The 15,529-nt window shown below is 37.1% G+C and overlaps 1 protein-coding gene across 4 annotated transcripts in view; it reads left to right on the top strand.

Moving 5' to 3' along the window:
• The first annotated feature begins 3,393 nt into the window (after positions 1-3,393).
• The window catches only part of SAP30 (Sin3A associated protein 30), a 40,991-nt gene continuing 28,855 nt past the window's right edge, over positions 3,394-15,529 (top strand). For 2 of the 4 annotated variants that reach the window (XM_030312743.2, XM_030312748.1), the window contains exons 1-3: positions 3,394-3,945; positions 5,663-5,788; positions 6,228-6,326. In XM_030312743.2, coding sequence (XP_030168603.1) covers positions 3,628-3,945; positions 5,663-5,788; positions 6,228-6,326 — 543 coding nt within the window. In that variant the 5' untranslated portion in view covers positions 3,394-3,627. Of the gene's footprint in view, positions 3,946-5,662; positions 5,789-6,227; positions 6,327-8,587; positions 8,925-15,529 lie in introns of those variants that run through there. The other 2 variants (XM_030312747.1, XM_030312750.1) reach the window with 2 other exon arrangements.

Raw genomic sequence — 15,529 nt, 5'->3', positions numbered from 1 at the left:
ATGATCCCACAGCTTGTGGGTTCGAGCCCCATGTGGGGCTCTGTGCTGATAGCTCAGAGCCTGGAGCCTGCTTCGGATTCTGTGTTTCCCTCTCTCTCCCTGCCCCTCCCCTGCTCATACTCTGTCTCTGTCTCAAAAATAAACGTTAAAATTTTTAAAATAAAAATAAATAAATAAATAAATAAATAAATAAATAAATAAATAACAGAAGACCCCTCAAATTATAGAAGTTTGAAGCTCCCCAAAACCTGATTCCAACCTATGCTGTGAATACTTAAAGGAAAGAATTCTTACCTGCCTTGAATATGAAGACTTGTAGAAATAAACAATGAACTATGGTTGTTACGAAAATTTCTTTGTCTGAACAATAGAGTCACTTGTAGATATATTTTAAATCAGGCATTGAGAATTGACAGTTCACCTACTCCAAGAATGCTTTCTACTTGCCAGAGATGAATTATTGCCTCCTGTGCACTAAATTTGTACCTTTTTCTCATTTTATTGAGGCATATGTTTTAGTCTGTTTGGGCTGCTATAAAAATTACACCATAGACTGGGTGGCTTATAAACAACAGAAATGTATTTCTCATAGTTCTAGAAACTGGGAAGTTCAAAACCAAGGTGCTGGCAGGTCTGTGTCTGGTGAGTTGGCTTTCTAGTTCATATATGCTATCTTGTCACTTGTGTCCTCAGAGGGCAAAAGGAATGAGGGAGCTCTCAGGAGCCTCTTTCAGGAGGGCACTAATCCCATCCATGGAGGCTCGACTTCCTGGCCTAATCACCTCCCCAAGATGCTTCCTCTGAACACCAGCACACTGAGGATTAGGTTTCAACGTATGAATTTTGGGGGGACACAAACATTCAGTCTTTGGCAGCATGTCTACTCTACTAGACAATGAACTCTAAAATGGCTAAGGCCCTGTTTCAATTATTTTTTTTATCCCAGGGCCTAGAAAAGATCCTAGTATGCAATAAAGGAGTGTTTAACTGGGTCTTTTTAAAACTGTATTGTGTGTAAAGGAAGCCTAGCCACAAATCATTACTTCAGTAAAATTCATATGAAACTGATACATTGTTAAACCATACACATATGCATGAATTAACGTGGTCATATTTTGCAGGAGACAGATTATAAACTTCTAAGGGCAAGGACCAAACAATATTATGAATTATTTAAAAAAAAAATGTAGAAATCCACATCCTAACACATTTGTTTCAGACTTTTTTAATAAATAAAAACTTACAAATATAACAGACCCCACCTTTAAACCATTCCCAGATAGTATCCATGGCCTCTCTCCTGAGAGATGAACCCCACCCTGAAGTTGGAATGTATCCATCCTGTTCATATGTTCTCATTTTTAACCACTTAAGAAAATATATCCACGAACAATAGATACTAGTATTCTATGTTTAATAGATGAAGGCAACGTTATCTAATACAAATATGTATGACGTATACATAAACATTTAAATATCCTCGTAGTCACATTTCAAACCATAGCAACCAGTAAAATTTATTTTAATGTTATATCTCATTTAAACCAGTATGTTCAAAATATTATCATTTCAACATGTAATAATATAAAAATTATTAATGAGCTTTTCAATATACTTACAAAAAAATTTCTGGTACTCAGTCTTTGAAATGCTGCTAGTAGTTCACACATCACATCTCAACTTGGATTCTAAATTCAGATTTCACAAAATTTAAGTTGAAAAAATATATCCATATACCCAAGTTGTTCCAAACACACTTAAAGGTTTTCCAATAACTGAAATCCGTTTTTAAAATTTAAATTAGTTAAAATTAAATTAACAATTCACCTTTTCAGTAGAAATAACCACATTTCAAGTGCTCAATAGCCACATATGGCTAGCAGATACCCTGTTAGTGCAGCTTAAAAAGATAACACAAAATACCATTGAGCATCTTTCTTTTGCCCATTCAATATCTGTAATATTTTAATGCCCCCCCCCCCTTTTTTTCCTTTACCATATTCTAGAAAGGAAAAGCAAAAATGGAATAGATGACTTTGAATTTCAGGGCAGCTGACATTTACATTTTTAAAAATATGATTTATCACTAAATTCACTCAGTAAATCTAAAAGAACTTTCAAAAGAACTTACTGCTTCGTATTTTTTAACAATGGGATTGCTGAACAGGATACATCTGATAAAAATAATGACGCGCTGTAACCAGCAAAAGTGCAGCTTTCGTATCCGCCGCTCTCATTCTTCTACACTGCCCTGCTCAAGCACGCGCTCACAGGCACGCACGCACATACACGCAAAGGCGCACACATACACGTACCTACACTCACGCACACACATACCCGCACGCTACACGGTCTAGCCCACAGGCGCTGGCGGATACCCAAGAAAATGCGGTTTCTTTCTCCCCTCTCGCTCCGCAGAGCGAACGCCGGGGTTTCTGAAGAGCACTCATGCTAACTCGGTATTGGTGGGGGTTCCATATCCTCTTTTAAAGAGACTGGACTCCGCCCCAGTAGAGGAGAAACTGCAAAGGTTGGAAGTGGAGGCGGAAAGAAGCCCTGTTATTAACCAACTCGTCAGCAGCTCCACCTCAGGAAGCGGCCGACTTTGTGTGCGCCCAAGAATGAAACGTATTCCTTGCAGGAATGTGCAAGGATTTAAAAAGGGCCTTAAGCTGAGGCACTTGGGAAGAAGCCATGTCACGGTCGAGGTCGAGATGGGCGTTTTCGCCTAAGCAGGCGCCCCTAAACAATCTGATGCGTCAATGAACGGAACTGTTATCCAGCAGCCGGGTTAGCGGCAGGACCTCCAGGACCCGAAGAGGGCCAGCTTGCATGAATTTTCCTTGGTTTGGGTTTCCCACAAAAGCATGGCCACACCAAACCTTTTCCCACAGATATGAAAAGCCCCGAAACTTTTTTACTCCACACCTTCACTCTCCTCCCCTCTTAGCCCCAGCCCCCGGCATTTTGCGCTTCGTCTCTGGAGCTGAGTGACCTCTTCCTCTAGAATGCCAACTCTGCAAAATCCCGGTAGCTAAACACAATCCAACCTCGCGGGAGGGACAATAAGCGAGAAAACATCACAACCCTCAAATACACGCCCCCTGTTTTCCCCATGCTTTAAAAAAAGAAGCAGCAGCAGCCCAGCCCGTCTCTACGCGATGCATGCTAGGATTAGTAGTTCTCCCAATCCCTGAGGCGCCGAGTCAGGGAAGAACTCAGGTTGACTCTCCCGCCTAGAACTACAATTCCCGTGGTGCCCTGCGACAAGAGTGGAAGGGGCGGGACAGGAGAGGGCGCGTCGCGCTTGCGCAAGACGAGGGGCTGGAGGGAGGCGGAGGCGCTCGGGTCCAACTGCTGAAGCGTCTCCATGTGACAGTGAGTGGGGTCCTAACTCTTGGCGCCGCCTGACTCTGGTTCTTAACCCAAAGCACTGTCCACTGTCCCGACGCCAGCAGATCCCAGCAGGCTAGGGCGCTTGGTGTTTGGTCGTGCCGCCGGAGGAATTGTCGCCGCCGGGTCAGGTGCCTGAGAGACCCCGCGGAGACCCCAGAGTCTCCGGAGAGAGGCGGAGCGGCGAGGCGAGCGGGGATTTCTGTCAGCGCCGGCGTCCCAGAGCGCGGAGACATGAACGGCTTCACTCCCGAGGAGATGAGCCGCGGCGGGGACGCGGCAGCCGCTGTGGCCGCCGTGGTCGCTGCCGCCGCCGCCGCCGCCGCTTCGGCAGGGAACGGGGCAGGGGCCGGCGCCGGGGCTGAGGTGCCGGGTGCCGGGGCCGTCTCGGCGGCTGGGCCCCCGGGAGCGGCAGGGCCCGGGCCCGGACAGCTGTGCTGTCTGCGGGAGGAAGGTGAGCGGTGCGGCCGTGCGGCAGGCAACGCCAGCTTCAGCAAGAGGATCCAGAAGAGCATCTCCCAGAAGAAGGTGAAGATCGAGCTGGATAAGAGCGTAAGTGACGGCGGGACGGGACGGCCTTGCCCTGCCCACCCCCTTGGGGCTCCGGGAGCCGTGCAGACGGGGGTTGTTGGGCGGAGGGTTCCGGGGTCCCCCTAGACCTGGCTGCAGTGGGAACCCGTTGTGTGGTCTCTGGTAGGAAGCAAACAACAAAGTCGCTGCAACTCTGACCTCCACCCCCACCGACACACTCGCATTCCGTGATTCCGCTCCTCCCCCACCCCTCCTGCCCGCGCCCCACCCCCACCCCCCCGCGCGCTCCACTCCCACCCCCCGCGCGCTCCACGAGTCGATTCTGTTCGCAGTCTTCCCCCTTCCTCCTTCTCTGAGATCGGGAAACGAAACAAAGGGACCGCCGCTCGGAGGGCCCGGAGTAGTTTTCTTGCAACCCGGCAGGCTCCTTCTGGAATGGAGGCGCCTTCTTTGTTTTGCTGCCCTCGCTGGCGTTTGGCCCCAGGGAGCAGATCCCCTGGTGTAGGGAAAGTGGAGTCCTGCCACGACCCAGGACCTGATAACCTCAGCAAGAAAGACCCCTTTCCCGGTTCGTCCGAGTACCGTGTGAGGGAAGCTGAGCTCACCCCGCGCCTTGCAGGGAGCGGGGATTGTGAACGATGTCAGCATCTAGCGCAGCTGCTGGGAACGTGGGGAACACGTAGCCTCTGCTGTTTTGCCATCCGTTTGGCAGCCATCGGGATTTTTTTTTCCGTCCTTTCTTCGCACGTCTGGTGGTGGTGGTGGTGGTGGTGGTGGTGGTGGTGGTGGTGGTGGTGGTGATGGTGGTGATGGTGGTTTTTGACCCTCTATAAGGTTTTTAGAAACAAGCGTCGCCACTTTTAGGAGTTCTGGCTGGCAGTAAATGAATCACAAGATGCCAGAATCTAGTACACATTCTGCATATTTTTAACTTGGACTTAGTTTAAAAGTTAATTTAAAAGCTTTAGGCCTTAATGATTTGGTTTTTTAAAGGAGTTTAACTTAGTATATGAAGCTCAGTATTTCACGTGTTACCGTGCAGCTCTCAAGACTACATTTAATTGAAGCTTTTGCAAAGTTTATTTGTGATACTTTCTGCCTGTTAAACAGGTAGTTCTTGGTCATGCTCATGAGCAACTTTTCAAGTAAACTTGAATTTCACATTCCTTTGGTTGGAAAAACATATTACAGATAAATGCACTCATTAAATATTCAAGTTTATAATTCAACTTTAAATGTAAGTAGGATATGAAATCAATAGCTCATTTGTAAAAATGGATAGTTTTGTATCTATATGATAATTTGGGTGTTGAGAAAGAATCGAAAGCATACATCATGCTATTAAAATACACTCTTTGAGTAAATACTATGAAATAGCAATTTGTGGGCAACGTCATCTTTCCCCTTGATAAAAAAGCAGCATGGCCTAGTAAATCTAGTTCAGCCTCCCTGCAATTTAATGACAAAATCCAGAGAGTTGAAATTTCTCATTCTGCTTCTCTGTCTCCCTTCTTTCCTCTACTTACACCACTCCCCACCCACCCCACCCCCCAATCTTCTTAACTGTACTGCTGGACATGGTATGTTTTAACTGGATGCAGGACTTAAGCATAGAAACATGCTGTTGTCTTAACAGTGGCCTGTTTTGACTGTTTTTATTTTTAATAATTCACTGTGCCCAGTGTGTTTTACTAATACATAGGTTACATAATCATAGTCTGTGAAACTTTTGTTTCAGGCAAGGCATCTTTACATTTGTGATTATCATAAAAACTTAATTCAGAGTGTTCGAAACAGAAGAAAGAGGAAAGGGAGTGATGATGATGGAGGAGATTCACCTGTTCAAGATATTGATACTCCAGAGGTAGATAAAGTTTCTGTATGTTAAATGTAAATCCTAAGTATTCCATTCTGTAACTTGTATTAAAAGATATGAATGCCTTTTAAAAATACTTAAAGCAAAAAATCTGAAAATGAAAGTAAAATTAAATATAGCCAGTTAACAAGCAGTTACACAATTTAACTTGTGTTTTCAGTTGACAATGCTTATAGCTCTGTTGCCTTCTAACTTTTTTTTTGCTCCCAGTTTTCAATATTTATCTTCAAAAGATTAAAGTGTTTAATACATTTATAGTTTTGATTATATAAAAGGGATAATGGAATAGACTTAAGTAATGTAATTTTTGTTGTTTAATAATGGAATTACATTTTTATTGTGCCAAAATTGAAATGTTTTTGTATGTATCAAAGATAACTATTTTGAAAATTGTATGAACTAATTCATATATGTTTAATTTTCCTAGGTTGATTTATATCAATTACAAGTAAATACACTTCGGAGATACAAAAGACACTTCAAACTATCAACCAGGCCAGGACTTAATAAAGCACAACTTGTTGAGGTATTTATGAGTTTTAAACTATTTACACTTTAAATGAGCCTGTTCATACAAAAAAGAGGCATTAAAGGCTAATGAAATTGTTAATGTAGAATATATACCAATGCATTTTAGTTGGGATCAGTTAATAAAAGATCTATTGTGGAAGAATCTAGTTGCTTAGAAATGCCTGTCTGCCTCTTAAATTTCTGTATGTTACAACTACTTACTGGATTGTATGTAGTTTTCTAAGCATCTTCTAATACTGCCTCTCAGAAATATTGGGTGATAATTTTTAAATTCTCATTCTAGAAATCTGTTGGTTTTAAAATTCTACTTAGTAAACATTTATTGAACACCTGATTGAGGCATAATAAAAGAAATTGATAAGCTTTGATGTCGTCATTAGAATTTATTTTTTGAAGTTTCTGATGGATTAGATCTACAGATAAACCCATAAATAGTATTCCTATTTGTTGATTTAACTTGTTGACTTAGCTATTTCAGAATTTGGCCTTATTGATGTTTGCTTTATTTGAGGTGTCTATGCTTTCGTCACATCTAGAAGATGCAAAGACTCTTGTCCAACATTTTATGTAGTTTTTGCTTTGTTATAGAACTAACTTCTAGTCCTTTGGTAAATTTTGAAATGTGTGTGTTCTCAGGAATTAATAGAACCAAGAAATCTGTGAATCCAATTAAGGTGTCTATAGATTTATATATTTATACTTTAATCATTTTACATAAAAATGCTTAGTCTACTAGACAGAATAGAAATGTAAACATATAAATCAGTTTTATCATATTTTTTAGCTTGGGGGTTTAGTAAGGCAACATTTTCTAAAACATGCACATTGAATAAGGTAAAAGATACGGAAAGTATAATTCTTTGGCAGAATGCTTTTTAACATTGTTGAGATCTAATATATTGACTTTTTAGCCAGAATTTCCTCTTTCCATCTTGCCACAAAAATTCAGTTTTTCTTTAAATTTGATACAACAGAAACACAGATATTATCTATTGTGATGAAACTGTATCCATATATACTGATACTGATCAAGTGGAAGTTACTTTTGTTTTGAGACAAATGAGAACCAGAGAACTAATTATTTTATATGTTATATTTAATGTATGGTTGACCCTTGAATGACACAGGGGTTGGGGGCACAGTTAGAAATCTGCATATAACTTTTGATTGTCCAAAAACTTAGCTACTAATAGCCTACTGTTGACTGGAACCCTTCCTGAAAACATAAACTGTCCAATTATCATATTCTGTATATCTTATGTATTATATATATTCTTATTGTGTTAGAATAAAGTAAGCTAAAGAAAAGAAAATGTTATTAAAATCATGTGGAAGAGAAAGTATATTTATAATACGGTACTGTATTTATTGGGGGAAAAAACCATGCAAATGGACCCTTGCAGCTCAAACCTGTGTTATACAAGGGTCAGCTGTATTTTTTTTTTTATTAATGTCTAAGTCACAACTCAAATATTTGGTAATCTGATCTTTAAAAAGTTATATTATTTCCAGAGCTATTTTCTAGAAATGAGAAACAATCCAAACAGCCATGAGTGTTATAGTTTACTTAGTCAGAAATGCAGGTAAGTGGTAAGTGATCCCAGAGTCAGATGACTGTCCTCCTTAAATCTTATCATATGAATAACTTTTTCATTAAGAAGTTTTATTTTCTACAATCTAGATAAGCATATCAGCACCCTAGTTTAATCTATTGTACTTCTATTGGTAGTTGCAGTGCACATGTTAGATTAGCATAATGAAAAGGCCAGAGGGCAGATAAATATTCTTCAGTGAAAGTTCCTCTTTCCCCTCTCATTTTCCATCAATAATACTTATTCAGAAAAACTTTCAAGGAACTTTAAAGAGTACTGCCAGTACCAAAACTTTTTCAACTATATATTTATCCTTTTTCTGTGAGTAGGATCTACATTCTGTTTATTTCATTGGTACCTAAAGTTTAAAAATATTTAGTTACTAATGTAGATTCTAATTATAAAATTTAAATACATCCTAAATTAATGTATCTTTAATTGAGTGGGTTGGAGGGTCCTTTGAAATCACACTATCTCTTGCTCATAACATCTTATTCTCATGTGCTTTTCATCTTGCTGGTATTTTGTTAAACAGTTTATTTTTTAAAAGAGATAACTCTTATCACATAGCACATTTTCTTTTAATTAAAGTGTTTTTTTTTTAACCTAGTATGAAATCTGTTAATATCTATAATTTAATTTCAATTTTTTTTTTTTTTTATAGATAGTTGGTTGCCACTTTAGGTCTATTCCAGTGAATGAAAAAGACACCTTAACATATTTCATCTACTCAGTGAAGAATGACAAGAACAAATCAGATCTCAAGGTTGATAGTGGTGTTCACTAGGAGAGATGGAATTGAGACTAAGACTTGGATGTTCAGATGTTAAGACTGTTTACTGTTTTTTCACATGTAGAAATGTTCCTTGTGTATTTTTTTACAGAGGACTTTCTCTGGTTTTATTTTCTTTGTTTCTGACTCTAATAATTAGTTGGAAACTCATGTAAAATGAGCTTTCCTAGATTAAGAAATATTTTAAATAAAGGTGATTACTATTATAGTTGCTTCAGTGTATTCATTTTGTGAAACTTGATTTTTATATTAAACTGATTAGGTACTACTTTTAATTGAGAGTTTAATGTAAGGATCATTTTGTTACCACTTTTTTTTTTAAGGTTAAGGAGAAATAACAAATGTAGTATATTTGCTTTCTCTGGGATGATCTGATTTGGAATCAAGGATATCCTAATTAGCATTATTTTTTAAAGTGCTTTTTAGTGCTAACAGGTTTGAAAAATAGACTTCCGTTGAGGTGCAACTTCTTTCTTATTTCCATTATTGTTATTATTATTACTACTACTTGATACAGTATTAGGAAGCACAGTTTAATTTATATACCTGCCTCCTTCCAAAGAAGACTTAATGTGTCAGAAAAGATTAACACAATGCTGAAAGTTGAAATAACATAGAATTAATTTTGTTTCTTTAAATTTTGTCTTAGAGAAAAGATCTTTATATGGAATGAACATAGAAGTTCTGCAGTGCCCATTAATTTTCATTCATGCCCTATATTGTTTACATTGCAAATTAAAACTCATAAGTTGGAGAGATCTAGAAATCAAACAAGATCTTTAAAGTCTGGTGCATATGTAGCTCTGACTTGATTTATATCCTATTTTCTTTTACATTTCATTCTCGGCCCGTTTTCTGTTAAAATTCTTATAATTACAAATCAAATTTATAGTTTATGACACCAAAACAAAACAATAGCTTCAGTTAATGTCCTTGATTATGGTGCAGATTTTAGGCTGGAAACGAACGGATCAGAACATTAATGTAGCTCAAGGTTTCTCAAGGTTGACATTTGGGCCTTTATTCTTTATTGTGGGAGATGTCCTATGTGTTACAGTTTTAGCAGCATCATGCAGGCCACACTAGTGCCAGTGGCACTCCAAAGGTGTAACAACCAAAGCTATCCCTAAATGTTGCCAAACATGCCCTAGGAAGCAAAATTACCCATAGTGAAGAACCACTGATGTAGCTGAATCTAAAGTACTGGTTTATTAGAAGCTTCGTCCATGTATTTTTAAATGTACGGAGTGTGTTGGCAGCTACAAAATATAGTGAAAAATAAAGCAACTATTCTTTGTTCTTGCTGTAACTATTTAAAGATTTACAGTTGACCCTTTAACAATGCAGGGACTGGGGTGGCAACCACTGACTGCATGGTTGAAAATCCATATACAACTTTGGACTTTCCCCAAATTTAACTACTAATAGCCTACTGTTGGCTGGGAGCCTCTTTGATAACATAAACAGTTAATTAACATATATTCTGTATGTTACATATATTATATACTGTATGCTTATAATAAAGTAAGCTAGAGGAAAGAAAATGTTATTAAAACCATAAGGAAGAAAAAATATGTTTTCAGTACTGTGCTGTAAAGAATCTGCATATATGTGGACTTGCACAGTTCAAATCCATGTTGTTCAAGGGTCAACTGTACATTATTAATGGGCAGAGACTGTGCTAATTGGTATTAACAGAATCCTGTCATTTCTGGCATTCCAGAAATCTTTGTGAGAAGTTTTAGCTATCTGAAAGTGAACCACGTAACTAGAAGAGGATGGTTTATTTGAAGAAAGTAATAACTTCCACATATTGTTATCTAAATCTATAATGTATAAAAAGTTAATTTTTTTAATGTTTATTTTTGAGAGAGACCAAGCATGAGTGGGGGAGGGGCAGAGAGAGAGAGAATCTGAAACAGGCTCTAGGCTCCAACCTGTCAGCACAGAGCCTGATGCAGGGTTTGAACCCACGAACCGTGAAATCATGACCTGAGCCAAAGTCAGACACTTAACTGACTGAGACACCCAGGTGCCCCGAAAGTTAATTTTTTAATAAAACTTGACTGTAGGGTTACTTTTTCCTATAAAAACACTCTGTTCTTGTGAAAGAAGCTTGAAATAATTTGCTTACATTAAATTATCTGTTTATGATGTAACATTTGACTAGCAATGTTAATTTCATATAGTTAATTATTTGCATAAAATGTAGTTGGATAAAAAGTGAAAAGAGTTCTGGATGTTAGTTATCCAATGAAATTAAATCCTTGTGAGAGCAATTTAAAGCATGAAAAATTGAGAACTTCATCAAAGCTGAGGAACTCAAGATTCTGCAGTTTTATATAAGATTTGTAATTATTTGCTATTAGGTTTTAAAATTTAATTCACTAGAAATCTTTTTCTGTGTTTATATCTGAACCAAAAAAATAAAAAAAAATCGCATATCTCCGTAAAGGCATAGGTTACTTCTAATGTTAGAGCATCAGAAGAATCCAAAATTGGGATAAAAGGAAAAAAACATAATGAGTAGCAGGTATTCAAGAAATAAGTCAGTTATTTGGTAGAACTATCTTTTATTGAACAATTTAGGAAAAGGCTAAAAATTAGTACCTGAAATATATTTCTTTACAAAAACAAGTTCTATATATTATTTCTACGTGAAGTTTTTTTTTTAATTGAGGTAAAATTTATATGGTAGTATCCCATTTTAAACTATATAATTTGGTAGTATTTAGTGTATTCACAATGTTGTATAACCACCAGTTCTAATTTCAAAATTTTTCATCACCCCATAAAAACACTCATAACTAATCAATCACTTCCATTTCCTCCTCTTCATCCCCTGCTAACCTCTAATCTGCTTTCTGGTTCTATGAATTTGCCCATTATGAATATATCCTATAAAGGGATTCATATATGTCCTTTTGGGTTTTTTCACATAGCATGTACGTTCAAGGTTCGTCCAAGTTGCAGTATATTCATCAGTACTTTGTTCCTTTTAATAGCTGAATAATACTCAATTGTGTGGTATGTGATGTGTTTGTATGTGTGTATGTGTATCACAATTTGTTTATTTATCCGTAGATGTACATTTGGGTTTCTACCTTTGGCTATTAATGTTGCGATGAACATTTCTGTACATGTTTCTTTTTGAACATGTTTCATTTCTTTTAGGTATATACCTAGGAGTAGAATTGTTGAATCATATGGTAATTCTAGATTTAACTTTTTGAGGAGCCTCCAGATTTCCATAGTAGCTATACCATTTTACATTCCCACAGCAATGTGCAAGAGTTTCTATGTCTCCAAATTGCCAATAGTGTATTTCCTTTTTTATTTTTTTAATTAAATTCATCCTACTGGGTGTTAAATGGTATCTCATTGTAGTTTTGATTTGCATTTCCTTAATGACCATTGATACTGAATATCTTTTCACATGCATGTTGTCCACTTGTATTATCTTCTTTAGAGAATATCTATTTAAATCCTTTGCTTATTTTTTTTAATTGGATTGATTTTCTTCTTGTTGCAGGAGTTTTTCTGTATATGGATATTAAGTCCATATTTGATATACAAGTTGCAAATATTTTCTCCCATTCTGTGGATTGCCTTTTCATATTCTTGATAATGTTCTTTGATGCACAAAAGGTTTTAGTTTTTATGTAATCTAATTTATTTTTTCTTTTGTTACTCTTTTGGTATCAGATCTAAGAATTCATTGCCGAATCTGAGGTTATGAAGCTTATAACTTCAGGACTTAAATTCAGGTCATTGGCCTGTTTTGAGTCAATTTTTGTACATGGAGTGAGGTAGAGGTTCAACTTAATTGTTTTGAATGTGGTTATCCATTTGTCTCAGCACCATTTGTTGAAGACTGTTTTTCACTGAATGGTTTTGGCACCCTTGTCAAAAATCAATTTGCCATATATGTTTGGGTTTATTTATGTATTCTCAATTCTATTATATTGGTTCATATATCTATTCTTATGCCAGTACTAGAATCTTTTGACTGTTGCAGCCTTGCAGTAAGTTTTGAAGTCAGGAAGTGTGAGTTCTCCTACCTGTTTTCCTTTTTCAATATCATTTAGGCTGTCTGAGATCCTTTGTAGTTCCATATTGGTTTTTCCATTTCTTGCCAAAAGTCCTTTAGAATTTTGATGAAGGCTGTATTAAATCTCTAGATCACTTTAAGATTGCCGTATTAACAATGTTAAGTATATCAGTCCATGAACATGGGATGTCTTTCCATTTATTTTGGTTTTTAAAAATTTCTTTCAGCAATGTTTATAGTTTCCAGTTTCCATGCCCCACACCATCTTGATTAAATTTATTTCTGATATTTTATTCTTTTTGATGCTACTGTGAATAGAATTATTTTCTTGATTTCTTTTTGTGTATTGTTTATTACTGGTGTAAAGAAACACAACTGATTTTTGTGTGTTGACCACTACAACTGCTGAATTTCATTTATTACCTCTAGTGGTATTTGTGTATATTCTAGGAGGTTTTCTATATACAGACTCATTTTAACTGTGAACAGAGATAGTTTTATTTCTTCCTTTCCAATTTGGATATCATTTATTTTATTATTATTATTATTATTATTATTATTATTATTATTATTATTATTTTTGCCAAAATGCTCTAGCTAGGATTCCCAGGACAGTGTTGACTAGCAGTGGTGAAAGCAGGCATCCTTGTTCTTTTCTTCGGAGGAGATGTTTCAGTCTTTTACCATTGACTATGATGTTATCTCTAAGTGTTTCATAAATGCTTTTTATCATGTTAAGGAAATTCCTCTCTATTTGTAGTTTTCTGGGTATTTTTATCTTGAAATGGTGTTGAATTTTGTAAAATACTTTTTCTGTAACTATTGAGATGATCATGTGTTTTCCCCCCTTTAGTCTATTAATGTGATGTATTACATCAAATGTTTTTCTTTCTTTCTTTTTTTTTTTTTTTTTTAATTTATTTATTTTGGGCACCTGGGTGGCTCAGTCACTTAAGCATCTGACTTCAGCTCAGGTCATGATCTCACGGATTTGTGAGTTCAAGTCCCATGTCAGGCTCTGCTAACAACTCAGAGCCTAGAGCCTGCTTCAGATTCCATGTCTCCCTCTCTGTCCCTCCCCTACTCTCGCTCTGTCTCTCTCTCTCTAAAGTAAATAAAAAAATTTTTTTAAATGTATTTATTTTGAGAAAGAATGGGGGAGGAGCAGAGAGAGAAAGAGAGAATCCCAAGCAGGCTCACATTATCAGCCTAGGGCCAGACACAGGGCTCGAACTCACCAACTAGGAGATCATGACCTGAGCCAAAGTCAGACACTCAACTGACTGAGCCACCCAGATGCCCTTCAAATGGTTTTCTTATATTGAACCACCCTTGCATTCCTGGGATAAATTTTACTTGGTCATGGTATATAATCCTTCTAATGTGCTTTTCAGTTTGGCTTCTTAATATTTTTTTGAAGTGTTTTGCATCTATATTCATAAGGGATATTGGTCTGGAGTTTCCTCAGATTGTCCATGCCTGACTTTGTTATCAGGGTAATGTTGATATGGGTTTTTATTTGTAAAATTCTTGGAATATAGGGGCTACATATATGCCATATACTTCTCTCTAGATACACCACTCTGCAAAGTTGAGCCCATCATGGTATCATTCTATAGAAGTAAATTGGAGAAGCTAAATCAGTGTCAATTTACTATAATTTTCTAATATCAATTTCTCTTCAAATCTTTGAGAGTAAAGTTTGGGCTTAGGCTCTTACTGCAAAATGATTTAGAAATATATGAATTTGATTATTTTTTCTTTTTTGGGAGAATTACTTTAAAGCCTGTAATGCTTTACTGATGGGATCGTTTCCATTTTATTTTATTATTTTTTAATGTTTAATCCCAAGCAGGCTCCATGCTGTCAGCATGCAGAGTCCCATATGGGGCTCAGACTCACTAAACCATGAGATCATGACCTGAGCGAAATCAAGAGTCAGGGACTTAACCAACTGAGCCACCCAGTCGACCCACAAAAATGATTTCTTTTGGAAGGAAGTCCTGTGTACCTGTGAGCACCTATACCGAAGTTAAAATTTCAAGATGATCTGTTGAATGTTCTTAATTTGTCCTTCCCTTCCTCCAGTGGTTGTTGCTCATTGTTTGGGTTCTCCATACTCAATTCTGGGTTCCAATACTCAAATAATCTTTTAGGATTAGTACTTAATCCCAGAAAACAAAAACATTCAAGGCATTCCTATGGATTATGATGAGGAAAGGGGAAATTTTATCAAGAAGAGATGAGCGATTAGTGAGTATTACTGTCAACTCTGTGCTCAGATTCATATGGAAAAGTATATAAAATATCAAAGATAAAAAATACAGAAATTGTTAAATCAGGAGGCATTTAGTTTATATGAGGTAGCTGAAGTGTACAATCCTGTGCCCGTATCAGTAAAGGTTTGTTTTCCTAAAAAGGAAATAGATTAGATGATGCTATTAAATAATGTAGTGGTTAAGATTCTAGATGCTAGAGTAAGACTAGCCCTATTCAGAACCTGGCACTATTTCTCTGATAATGTAACTTCAAACTATTTAATCTCTCTAAACCTTGGTGCTTTGCCTATAAAACAGGGATCATGACCATACCTACCTCGTTCATTTGTAAGACAGTGTTAAGAAAAATAGTAAATTTTTAATAAAAGCTTTATTGTCTTTTCTTGTAGCTAAAAGCTATTGACAAAGTAAGGCATCTATTTATTAATGTGATTGAATGAAATGTTTGCTTTTAAAAATACATTGACCCAGTTGGGAAAAACT

This window comes from Lynx canadensis, chromosome B1, assembly GCF_007474595.2.
Source record: "Lynx canadensis isolate LIC74 chromosome B1, mLynCan4.pri.v2, whole genome shotgun sequence".
In the NCBI taxonomy this organism is placed as follows: Eukaryota; Metazoa; Chordata; class Mammalia; order Carnivora; family Felidae; genus Lynx; species Lynx canadensis.
This window is presented reverse-complemented; position numbering and strand designations above follow the sequence as displayed.